Source organism: Arachis ipaensis, chromosome B7 (genome assembly GCF_059453495.1).
Source record: "Arachis ipaensis isolate K30076 ecotype BB chromosome B7, ASM5945349v1, whole genome shotgun sequence".
Lineage (NCBI taxonomy): Eukaryota > Viridiplantae > Streptophyta > Magnoliopsida > Fabales > Fabaceae > Arachis > Arachis ipaensis.
This window is the reverse complement of record NC_142442.1, coordinates 139,512,336-139,525,486: the sequence shown is the minus strand read 5'-3', so window position 1 is coordinate 139,525,486 and position 13,151 is coordinate 139,512,336. Positions and strand designations below refer to the sequence as shown.

At 36.4% G+C, this 13,151-nt stretch overlaps 2 protein-coding genes across 2 annotated transcripts; one reads left to right on the top strand and one right to left on the bottom strand.

Annotated features, from left to right (window-relative positions):
* Positions 1 to 377: 377 nt before the first annotated feature.
* Positions 378 to 1,376, bottom strand: LOC148554331 (uncharacterized). Its single transcript, XM_088493082.1, has one exon. It carries the CDS (start codon positions 1,365 to 1,367, stop codon positions 378 to 380), a length of 990 nt encoding a protein of 329 aa, XP_088349208.1. The 5' UTR covers positions 1,368 to 1,376.
* A 5,549-nt stretch (positions 1,377 to 6,925) lies between these two features.
* Positions 6,926 to 8,620, top strand: LOC107606201 (aspartyl protease AED3). Its single transcript, XM_016308212.3, has one exon. It carries the CDS (start codon positions 7,046 to 7,048, stop codon positions 8,354 to 8,356), a length of 1,311 nt encoding a protein of 436 aa, XP_016163698.1. The 5' UTR covers positions 6,926 to 7,045; the 3' UTR covers positions 8,357 to 8,620.
* Positions 8,621 to 13,151: the final 4,531 nt, after the last annotated feature.

Genomic DNA, 13,151 nt, shown 5'->3' with positions numbered 1-13,151 from the left:
AGCCTAAGTCACGAAAAACTCAATAAAACAAAATTGAGTACTAGGAATAACAAAAAGAGATAAGGAAAAACTAAGAAAAAGGCTGCCTTGAGAATCAAGGAAATTCAGAAAAGCAGGCAAGTCCCAAAGAAAAGGTTTTCTCCAGAAAAGATCAAAGAGTCAAAGGAACCACGAAAAGCATGCGCGCATAAGGTAACTCAAAACCCTTATCCAAAAAGGGCATTTATTTAACGCTAAATTAAACCCCTATTAAAAAAAAGGGGCATTACTGTTTTGTTTACGGCCTTAAAGGGCCAAAAAATTGTTCAAAACACCAACAAATAAATATAAAGAGTTTAAAAAGAGGGGCCCACAGGCCGGGCCCCGATAGCCAAAAATTACTTTTTTAGAAGATCACCACCAGCAGAATCAGGGGGAACGCCAGGAGCAGGAGTTGAAGATGAAGTCGGAGGAACGGTAGAAGAACTCGGAGCGTCCTTAGAGTGAGGAGGGGACTCTATGATCCTCTGCCCCCGAGTCTTTAAATCAGACTCAGACTCCACCATGGGGACAGGAGGATCCACGATGGCACCATCAATAACAATCTTATCAGGGTCCAAAGGAGAAAGGTCCAAGTCAGGAGCAATAACTCCGACCTGTTCCTTAAAAATCCTCCAGGCCTCATCAGCACCATCCGCAATAGAGTCCTCCAACTCGGTGTAGGCCTTCCGAGCATTTAGCAAGTCGTTCTTTACAGACACAAGATCAGCAAATAAACTATTGTAGCTGGCTTGCGCTGCTTTCCTTAAACCTACCTCCATATTGCATTGAGCCTGCAACTTCTGCCCCTTCTCTCTGAGGCTGTCCCTCTCCTCCGTCAGTTTGGCAACTTTCCCCTCCAACTCCTTCTCGTGCTCCTGATATACACGAAGCCTACCCTCCAGCTCCTCGACCCTCGAGGTCGTCCCTAAAGAGCTGATGGGAGTCTTCTCAAATATATCCAAGAGTTTGCCACAAACCCCCGCCGTCTTGAGACTCTCCTCAACCACAGTAGTGAGGTAGTACCGAACAGAAACGTCATCCATACTCATACGAGCATGAGGATAGATGTTCTTTCGAACGAACGCAAGAGCGTCCGCCTCACCAGAAGCGCCAGACTCTAAGGTCTTGCGCTTCTTTGGCTCTGGTTCGGGAGTGGGTCGGACGGGAGGGGGTGGCAGAGAGGGAGCAGAGGAGGAAATCACAATAGGTTGAGAGGGAGTCCCAACGATCCGAGGAGAAGGAGGAGGAGGAGAGACAACCGTCCTAACACCTCCAGACCTGGCCCGAGACTTTGCCTTGGCTTCCTGAACCCTCTGGTAAGACTCTTGAGCGTTTTTCTTTGCCATCTCTGCAAAAAACAAATTGGTAGCTAAAATCAGACAAAGTCGGTAAAAGAAATTGCAAGTCGGAAATAAGCAAGAAACGCAAAAAGCTACCTAATTGTGACTGGACAAAGGTCGGCGACCCCTGGAGAAATTTTTTAGTATCCAAGTATGGGGCCCTCCCCCACACTTCTCGGAGGAACCCCACAATGGCTGCTTCTACCTCATTTAAGTCATCCAGACCATATTTCTCGCAAGGGGAGGCCTCCAGCCAATATAAAGGAAATCGGGGAGAAGAATGATCATCCAGGAAAAAGGGGTGGTGACCCTCTACAGCTTGCACTTTGAAAAAGTAGTTCTTGAAGTCGTGAAAGGACTCGTCAAAAAGGGTAAAAAGTCTCCGACCTTGTATGGCTCGGAACGACACCCACTGTTGTTTATTGTTTAGCCCACTGAAGGGTTTGGTCATATGAAAAAGATGGAAAAAAATCTTTAAAGAAGTCGGGAACTCTAAAGCCTGGCTGATAAATTGATAAATTTTCAAAAAACCCCAAGAGTTGGGGTGAAGCTGGGTGGGAGCGACTCGACAGTGACGCAAAACAGATATCTCAAAATTTGAAAAAGGAAGAAAAACACCCAAACGGGTGATCATGCATTCATACATAAAGAAAAAATGAGGGGCCGCCTCATCGACTCTTCCAAAACAAACCCGGTCTTCAGGACCCGGGACTACCAATTCATATTTTGGTTCGTCATCCTCAGAAGTACAAATTCTGTGATGAGTGCGAAGGTTGGTAATGAACTCAGAATCGACTGAGGGCTCCTCCCCTAAGACCGTGACATCAACCCAGTGAGAGAGAGCATCTACAGAAGCCATTTCTTTTTATAAAAAAGGGGGCAACAAAACCTACAAGGGGAAAAGAAGAATCACCAACACGGTCTCTAAAGGGAGGAGGATGCGAAACTAAAGTCTACAAATCAAATTTATCTACAAAAGCATATTAAAGAACTAACCTTTATCCGGATATAAGGGTTGGAAGCAAAAGCCTTCGAAAACGCAAGAATGCAGCACGAACGAATGCAAGGAAATTTGAAAGATCGCAGAAACGAAACAACGAAAGAGAGGGAAAGTATTTATAAGAACGTTAGGGGCATAATGGTAAAATGGGGGCAGTCATTAATAAAGATGCACCGTTACCAAGGCCATTAAATCTCTACGCACACCCCTAACGGACACGACGCTTGATTAGACGTAACTGTCAGAACCGAAAGGTCAAGAAAAATCACGTCGGTTCCTAAGCCATCACGTCGGTCCTCCTACAAATCGGCCAAAACCCCGAGTTGAATACTCGAACCCAACTCTTAAAAAGAAATTGGGCTCGAGTAGGGGCACTGTTCATACCCTGGCCCAATAAATAGGGCCCAAGATCTAAGCAAAGAAGCCCAACCCAAAGAGTTGGCCCTCCTCCAGTACCAGCCTTCGTCCCAGAAGTCGGTACTAAGCACGACCCACTCCAAAGAAGTCGGATATGAGGGTTAGCTGGCAGATAACACTCATTCGAATGAGTAACTGCCCCTAGAAACTCTCTAACCACTTCATAGAGCCATATCTTAACCTCCCTAAGATATGGGAACGGTTATCCGCCTAAAAAGGTGGCACTACTTCAGCGGTGGTTGTTGGTTCACCACTATAAATACCCTGACACCCCTCAGGTATCACTAAGTTCCAATACATTCTCAACTTGCTCACACTCTTGCTGACTTAAGCATTGGAGTGTCTTTGCAGGTACCACCCCCCATTCTTCCACACGCACGAGTCGGACGGAGGAACACCGAGTTTCAGGTTCGCTCGATAGTCACCTCCCTCGCACGTTTGGGCCAACCAACGTCATCCGGCCCACGAATCTCTGGTTACCCACCGTAACAATCCTCATCACCATCTTCTCCTCTTCTTCTACCATTTTTTTTCATTCTTCTTCTTCGTTTTCTACTACTACCTCTTTTTTCTTTTCTTTTTTTCTTTTTTTACCGTCTTCTTCTTTTTTTCGTTTGATGTCATTTCTTTTTTCTTTTTTCTGATCATCCTTCTTCTCTTTTTTCATTATCTTCATCACCATCACCACTATCATCATCGTCGTTATGATCATTTTCATCATCTTTGTCATCTTTTTCTTTTTCTTAATTCAATATCACATAATTAGTTTAATAATAACAAGAGTGACACAATAATTTTAGATTTAATGACCCAAAAAATCTGATAAAAATGATACCAAATTTTTTTATAAATGACACAACAAAATTTTAAATAACTAAAGATCCAAAATTTTAAGGGCAATTTACATAAATAAATTATTTGCCCTTCAAATTTACGCAATTGCATTGTTTTAAATATGAAGACGCAAATACATTGTTTCATATATCTATAGAAACCGCTACTGCCAGTAGCGGTTTATCGCAACACGTACCGCTATAGCCAGCAGCAGTTTACATGCGAATGGGGGAACACAGAAACCTCGCAGTTTCTGTTTGTTGATGTTTGGGCATAAACCGCTACTGGCAGTAGCGGTTTATGTGTATTGGGACATGTGCGTAAACCGCTAGAGGCAGCAGCGGTTTACGTTGATTAGAAAAAATGTTTGTTTATGCTAAATTAAGTTACAAAAAGATTGAGAGAAAGAAAACGGAGTATATATTTTTTGCAATCATATGATTTATATGGATAAAAAATGAAGTAATTTTTAAAGAAAAAGTGTATGCTTTAGTGAATTTTTTACTAAAAATAAATTATTTTATCATTCATGAGTTTTAGAAGGGATGAAGATAAAAAAAATTAGTCTTAGTTTATATATTTTAGTACTCTGTGAGTACTCACTCTTTGATTTGCTATTTATTAATCTCATTTTAATAATAAATACAAATAAAAAATTATTACATGCATATTTATATTTTTTATTTTATTCATCAAAATTATGATGCTAACACTATTATTTATCCAATTAATCAACTGTAAAATACAAATAATTTTTATTTTTTGGTATAAGACAACAAAGTTGCACAAATAAAAAAAAATCATTTAGCTAGAACCTCAAATACAAATCAACAGCAAAGAACACAACCCATTTTTCAAACTCTCCAATCTCCTTTGTATGGTTGATATAAATAAAAGAGAATGAAATAATTTTTAAAGAGAAAAATATATGATTTAGTAAACTTTTGGCTAAAAATAAATTATTTTATTATTTATAAATTTTAAAAGAGATGAGAATAAAAAAAAATTAGTCTTGATTTATATAATTCAATACTTTGAAGACTGTATTTTTTTATTTGTAATTTGGTCTCACTTCTAATAATAAATACAAATAAAAAATTTATTACATGCAGTGAGACCAAATTTTTTTAATAAATTTTTTCTAATCAACGTAAACCGCTGCTGCCTCTAGCGGTCTACGCACATGTCCCAATACACATAAACCGCTACTGTCAGTAGCGGTTTATGACCAAACATCAACAAACAGAAACCGCGACAGCCTCTAGCGGTTTCTGTGTTCCCCCATTCGCATGTAAACCGCTGCTGGCTATAGCGGATTACGTGTTGCGATAAACCGCTACTGGCAGTAGCGGTTTCTATAGATATATGAAACAATGTATTTGCGTCTTCATATTTAAAACAATGCAATTGCGTAAATTTGAGGGGCAAACAATTTATTTATGTAAATTGTCCAAATTTTAAATTACTCAACTAACAAATATATATTCAAATGTATTTTGGAACAAAAAAATATAATAATTTATTATAAATGATATAGAAATAATGGTTTGTGGTTAGACATCTTTTATATAAGTTAAATACCACCCAATTAGCTGAATGATAAGAAAAATTAGTTAAAATTTTTTTTATGTCATGATTAAAAAATTTTGATGTCAAAATTAAGAAATTTTATATGTCAATTAAAACATTTTAGTATTATTTTTATAATGAATCATACACAATTTAAAACTCTCATTTCTCTTCCTCTTCTTTATCATCATCTTTTTCTTTTTGTTTCACGTTTTCGTAATTTTTTTTGTTTCACCCTCTTAACAATAAACGTATGTCTAATTTCAGTACTATTTATAATAAAATCTACACAATTTAAAACTATCCGTCCTCCTCCTCTTTCTCTTCTTCATAATTATTGTCATCGTCGTCATCATAATTTTGTTTCACATTCTCATAATTTTTCTTATTTCACCTTCTTAATAAGAAATTGTATCACAGTTAAAAAATTTCGATGCTATTTTTTTGAATAAATTACGTACAATTCAAAACTTCTCATCTACTCATAATTCTTCTTGTTTTACCTTTTTAATAAGAATAAAAACAAAAAAAACAAACAAAACATAAGAAAAAATAAAAATATTACAATAACTAAAAAGAAGAGGAGAAAGAAAAGAAAAGAAAAAAGAAATAACAACAGCAACAATAAAAAAATGACGATGACGCAAAAATATGCAAAAAAAATAATAAAAAAATGTGTAATTTACGAATATGTTGTATGAATAATTTTTGTTAAATTTAAACTAAAATTAATTAGATTTTTTTTAACAAAATATTCTTATATGTGGTAGTAGAACCGTAATAATAATAATATTAAATTATTAATAATAATATCTACTCCTCGCAAGCATACCCAGAAAAGACAAATGGGATCACGAGAAATTTTTCTATCTCTATGGTTCCTATTCACATCACAATCACTTTGCCATCAAATTAAACATAAAGCGTAGCACCAATAATTTTAAGAGTAATGTTAAGTAGATAAAAAAAAAAAAAATCAGAACTTGTTTTATCTAATATTCATTAATTGTCGCAACAATTAATAAATACTAAATAAGACAAGTTATAGCTGTTTTTTGGCTGATTTTTCTTTGGTTACCAAATATTTTCGAATTTCAATACAAACGGTCCCAAAAGTTCTAAAGACCCCACACTCAGCTAACAGTTAAGCTTATGTGTAGCCTTATTCCAAGAAACAGCCATAAACTGTATTAAACTCCAAAATTGCCTCAACCCTAGCTAGTTCATTTTATCCTTTTCCATTCTGATATACCAATGATAATGATCAAACTAGCGACCTTTTGCTCTTCGTCCTTTTGTTTCATTCTACGCATTATTCATGCATTGCACTACACCACACTGTATATCTCTATTTACTGCCCTCACTTTAAAACCTTAATTGATCACAGTCTCTTGCACAGAGAAACCAGCTTGTATATATTCTTACCTACCTTTCACAGATTCCTTTAAATAAGAAAAGATAAATATACTTATTTATCTGAAAATATTATATACATATTAAAAATAATTAATATGAAGTAAAAAAAAAAAAGAGAAAAATGTGTCTTATTTATATATAAAAATATAAAAAGTGTAATTTTTTTTAGATTTATTTGTTTTGCATTTGTGAATTATAATTATAAAAATAAAAATAATTAAAATGATTTTACCTCATTATCTGTGTTACAATCTACAAATATCACAGCGTAGGGATATTTCCGTAAATTAAGAACCACGTCTTGCATATATAAGGGTCCACTCAGAATGCCATGCAATATATGCATGCACACTTCTCTTCCTTCCTGCTACCTCCAAATTCCAACCCAACCCACAGTCTCAACCGAGTCAACACCACTCGGCCGAGTCACCACCGGTTCCAACAATCATGGGCCTCAAGTGCGCCACCTTAATCCTCTTTTTTACAATGTTTGTGGCAAGTAGCATTGCCATTGACCCATGCACCTCCAAGCCTGACGAAGCGGGCCTAACCGTGATACCCATCTTCGGCAAATGCTCACCATTTGACCCACCCAAGCCCGACTCATGGGCCCAAACGGTCATAAACATGGCATCCAAAGACCCAGCCCGTCTCAAGTACTTGTCCACACTAGTAGGCCAAAAGTCCGTTGTCTCCGCCCCAATCGCTTCGGGCCAGGCCTTCAACATTGGAAACTACGTGGTCCGTGTCAAGATCGGAACCCCGGGCCAGCTCATGTTCATGGTCTTGGACACCAGCACTGACGAGGCCTTCGTCCCGTGCTCTGGTTGCGTGGGCTGCTCCGCCACCACATTCTCCCCCAAAGACTCCACAAGTTACGGCCCATTGGACTGCTCAGTCCCGCAATGTGGCCAGGTCCGTGGGCTTCAGTGTCCCTCCACGGGCGCAGGCGCGTGTGCTTTCAACCAATCCTACGCGGGCTCCACATTTTCCGCCACGCTCGTCCAAGATTCACTCAGATTAGCCAGTGACGTAGTCCCGGGCTACTCATTCGGCTGCGTTAACGCAATCTCCGGCGAGTCCATTCCGGCCCAAGGGCTTCTGGGCCTGGGCCGTGGGCCTTTGTCTTTACTTTCGCAATCCGGCGGGCTCTACTCAGGTGTCTTCTCCTACTGCCTTCCCAGCTTCAAATCGTACTACTTCTCAGGGTCGCTCAAGCTTGGGCCCGTGGGGCAGCCCAAGAGTATCCGTACAACCCCACTTCTCCGAAACCCTCACAGGCCTTCCCTCTACTATGTGAACCTCACCGGAATAAGCGTGGGAAAGGTTCTCGTCCCTGTCCCCTCAGAGTACCTGGCTTTCGACCCGAACACCGGTTCCGGAACCATCATTGATTCCGGAACGGTGATAACCCGGTTCGTTGAGCCGGTGTACAATGCGGTGAGAGACGAGTTCAGGAAGCAGGTTGGTGGAACGTTCTCGAGCCTGGGAGCGTTTGACACGTGTTTCGTGAAGACGTACGAGAACTTGGCGCCAACGGTGACGCTTCACTTCACGGGGTTGGACCTGAAGCTTCCATTGGAGAACAGCTTGATACATAGTAGCGCTGGGTCGCTAGCTTGCCTTGCAATGGCGGCGGCTCCGAGTAATGTGAACTCTGTGCTGAACGTGATTGCCAACTTGCAGCAACAGAATCTTAGGATCTTGTTTGATACAATTAATAACAAGGTTGGGATAGCCCGTGAGCTTTGTAACTAACTGTTTTAGTTTTTTTTTTAATGTTTTGTATTCTTTGTCTTTGTTTTGGTAAGATATTAATCTATCTTTTCTTTTGTATTGTTTGGATGTTTGGGTGTGGCCGTGTGAATTAATTAATAAGCGTGCCTTGTAGGGTTTAAACATTATTATTACTCGCAAGTGTCACAATAATGTGAAGAGGAATATTAGGAGGCAGCAATTTTTGTGATTTGTAATCATCAAATAGTTATTAATGATAGCTTTAATGGTGTGAGATTGGTGTGAGATTTCATCTAATGACTCACTTTTCTTTGCTGGTTATATGCTGACCAAAATTTAACAAAGTTGCTGCCCTAAACTTTTTCTAATGTGAATTGTGATCAACTGTTCTCTACGATGTAAACTTGTAATGGTTAATTACTTAATTACCCCAAAAGGGGACCAATCACTACCGTAATGGAATTTGATTTTTTGTTTCGATGTCTTAATTTTAGACACTTAACTTACCACGAATAATCAGTGAATATGGACTGTACAAATAATTGAGTATTTTAACTGTTCTGCACAATGACGGATATGGTGCTATTAGGGGTGTTCGCAGTACGGTTTGGTTCGATTATTTGAGAAAAAGTCATCCGATTCAATTTTATATTTATTTTTCGGTTCGGTTTGGTTCAATTTTTTTATCAATACCAACCAAATCAAACCAAACCAATCGGTTTGATTTTTCGATTTTTCAAATAATTCAAAAAAAAATTCCGTTCTAAACTTCTATCCATATCCTAAAATCAAATGTCAGAGCAGAACTCAAATCAAGAACAAATAATAAAAAACTAAAATAACAGATGATCAGTAATCACAACTAAAAGAAAAAGTAATCAGATCTAAAATCCTAAGCAAAACTCAGAACAGAACATACAATCAAAATAAAGAAGTAATCAGATCCAAAACCCTAAACAAAACTCACAACCAAGAACAAATAATCAGTAATCAAAGCTAAAAATCAAAATAACAAATCAGAATGTATACAATTATCAGATCTAAACCCAAAAACAAAACAACAGCAAATAGTCAGATCCAACAAATTTAGGATTGCAAATCAGAGATGCGAAGCGCCAGCAAACAATGAAGACGACGACACTCTGAACTACAGAGAAGAAGCTACGGACCATTCTTGAAAACGACGGCATGGAGGACGGCGTGAGGAGGACAACGGGAGGAAGACGATGGGAGGAGACGGCAGCTGCTGTGCATGGAGGAGATGGTGGCTGCTGTGCGTGGAGGAAGGGCGGCGCCGAGGAGAGGGAATCGCGATGAGGAAGGGAAGGAGAGAAAGGGTCACGCCGAGAAGAGGGAAGCACGACGAGGAAGGCCACCGCGAGGGTGCTGTCCAGCGACGTCAGGGGCTTAGAGGACGACGGCGTGTGAGGGTGGGATGTGGAATTTTCGACAGTGTGAAAAAAGAGAGTTGTGAGTGGGGGAGAGGAGAAAGTTAGGGTTGATGAGGGCGGCTGTATCTGACTGGAAGGGGGTGGGGGTTTGGATTTTATATAGGTTTTTTTAGTAAACCGGTTCGGTTCGGTTCGGTTAGGACTTTTCAAATCAAAATCGAAAACTGAACCAAACCACAAAAAACTACAAAATACCATTTTTTCAGTTTTTTTTATTTTCGGTTTGTTTGGTTATCGATTTTTTCGATTTGGTTGGTCAGTTTTGTTCGAATTGGATCGGTTTTGAACACCCCTAGGTGCTATGAACATTGGCTAAGCGCTTAACAACTTGATTTTAGGGGCATTTATTTTTTAATAGAAAAAAAAATCTTCAATTAAAGAGATTTATTAAATGATAAAATAAAGAGATAATTATCATATATCCAACTCTATGACTAGAGAGTTTAAGTCGATTTATGAGTTAGTTTGAGTTCAAATAGTTAATAATTCAATAAGCTGAATTTACGAGATTGTTAGCTATGTTTAAATCTAAATTTGAGTTCATATATCAAATGACTCGAATTTAAGCTTATTAGATAAGTTTAATTCATGGATTTGTAAGCTGATTTGATTATATATTACTTATTATAATTATTTAAATTAATAATATATTATAAATTTTATACTTTTAATTTACAGTAATAATAACATACACATCATTTTATATATAATTATGAAAAAATATAAATTATAATTGATAGATAGATACTATATATAATTGATAATTTTTTTTAAATATAAGTTATATTTGAACTATCTCGTGAGTTTTTGGTAAGTTAACTGTGAATTTTTCAAATGAACTCGATTGTAATAAATTAAGTCATGAGCAAATTAAAACTCAATTTTTGTGAGTTGAACTTGAATTTAGCATGACTTGATACTTCTAGTCTTATATATGACCAATAAAATTTATACTTTTTTTTTGTTAATACTTGGTCAACAAAGGTATTTTTATACGTAATATAAAAAACAAAAATATTATTTATACATTAAAATTAGTCACTAATTTATTTGTATATAAATATATATATATTTTCAATATGTATCTTGTAACAGCCCAGACCACCCGCACAAGGCCTCACGGTTTTGCCTTTGACGATAGGGATGATGGCCAAAGCCCCCCACACTCACTCGTCAAAACGCGTCATGCTAGGGAGAGGTATCCACACCCTTATAAGGCATGCTTCGTTCCTTACAATCCACCCCCCTAAGGTATCCACATCGATCCGGGTTCTGGCTCTGATACCATCTGTAACAGCCTAGACCACCTGCTAGCACGATATTGTCCGCTTTGACACACAAGGTCTCACGGTTTTGCCTTTGACGATAGGGATGATGGCCAAAGCCCCCCACACTCACTCGTCAAAACGCATCATGCTAGGGAGAGGTATCCACACCCTTATAAGGCATGCTTCGTTCCCCTCTCCAACCGATGTGGGCCTTACATATCTATATTTTAAGATGTATTTTATATTAGAGGCTGATGTTTTCAGTGACTAATTAATTTTAGAATCCACCTAATATAGTTGTATAAAAAATATTGTGTTAGCTAAACTATAAATCTTAAATTCTAAAATCTAATAATATAAAAATAAAATATTGACTCAAAGTACTAATATATAAAAAATGTTGACTCTAATTCTTTTGATTAAAAATTCAATGATAATTAATCATTTACTTTATTATTTTATATTACTTTTGTTTATTTTAGAAGATATTTTTTTTAAAAGATTTAACTAATTTATACTCTTAGAACACATGTTAAAGTTACTATTAATAAAAGTTTTTTAATTTTTTATTTTAATAAATAAATAACAAATGTATTAAAATTTAAATTTTGTATTTTTTTATACAAACTTTTTTAATTAGTAATATTAAAATATACCTTTATTAGAACCCAAATTAACTAGACCTTTTTTTTCTAAATTTATAATTTTTATCACGTGTGAATTCCATAACATTAATATAAGAATAATTAAAGTTTTACTTTTTTATTTTACCAATTTTTCTCAATTTAAAAGAGCTTTATCCGTTTTTAATATATACTAATTCAATTATTTTCTTTTGATTTATTATTGTTACATCATTTTCATTTATTATCATTATTAATAAGCTTTTCTCTAATAAAATACTAATAGTATACACACTATTGTTATATATATATATATATATATATATAATTGATTGGTAATAAAAATAAAAAAAAATTAAAAAAATGGTCTTTTATATTAGCTTTTTTATCTGATGCATATTGTAAATTCTGTAAAATTAATAAATAATTAGTTAATAAATTAATTATTATTCAAAAAAATTAGAAAATTAAATTTTTATAATCTAGAAGAGTAAAAATATTAAAAATACGAATTTTGACATTAATTTTAAAGATTTTAGCCTAAAAATAAGCCAATAAATCGAATCGATTAGACTGAACCCAAGCCCAACCTAAGAAACACCCCAAACAAGCATTCTTCTTTTTACATTCTGCTGATACGGAGAAGAAGGGTGATTTATGTTAAATCCCAAATTCTCACCTCCAAAGATTCAATCGTTCGTAACTTTTAATTCGGAGTTCCGATTGACGAGCCGTCAGCGGCCACGTGTTCGTCTCAGAATTCTCTTTAGTTTTATCCGAATAAAGTGGTAAGAAAATCGCATTTCTCTTCCAGTTCTCCCTCTCCTCAATTTTGTGATTTTAGAGTTTGGGTATTGAGGAATTGAATGATGTGAACTCTAGCAACGGATAATCACTGGGTTTTGTCCAATTAATCCGTGGGTAAGGTAAGAAACTGTTGAACCCTTGTGAATCATTGAGTTAGTGAACCCTATGATGATTATAGTGATATTGTGTGAAATAGATTGTGTTCTGGTTAATTCGGAGTTCAATTGGACAGTTTGGAACAAAATCCGGATAATTAGACTTGAGTAATTGACGTTTGGAAACTTGGAGCTTGTGAAATGAGAGGTTTTTGAGGTGTTCCGAGTTTAGGAAGGAATCGATCAAGGTATGATTTTGGTTTCTCGTAGTTAATGTTTAATGTCACGTGAAAACTTAGGCTAGAAGACCTTAAGATAGGAATGAATTGAACAAATTATTGGTGGATTGTGTATATGGTATAAGATGTGTGGTTTGGTTGTTGTTAATGATTTGCTATTAGAGTTGGTTGGTTTTGGGAAAAGATTTAATATTAGTATTTATTTGATTTTGAAATAATTTGATACTGGAAACATTTTGAATGACTGAGAGAAGTTTGGTTTGGTGGTTGGGACCCTTGAAGGGTGGCAGAAATTTAAATTTTAGAGGAGATCTACCAAAATTTCTATAAGAA

What these genes read in the sequence shown, in the direction of transcription:
- LOC107606201 (XM_016308212.3), top strand. Translation starts at nt 7,046, where the DNA reads ATGGGCCTCAAGTGCGCCACCTTAATCCTCTTTTTTACAATGTTTGTG.
- LOC148554331 (XM_088493082.1), bottom strand. Translation starts at nt 1,367, where the DNA reads ATGGCAAAGAAAAACGCTCAAGAGTCTTACCAGAGGGTTCAGGAAGCC.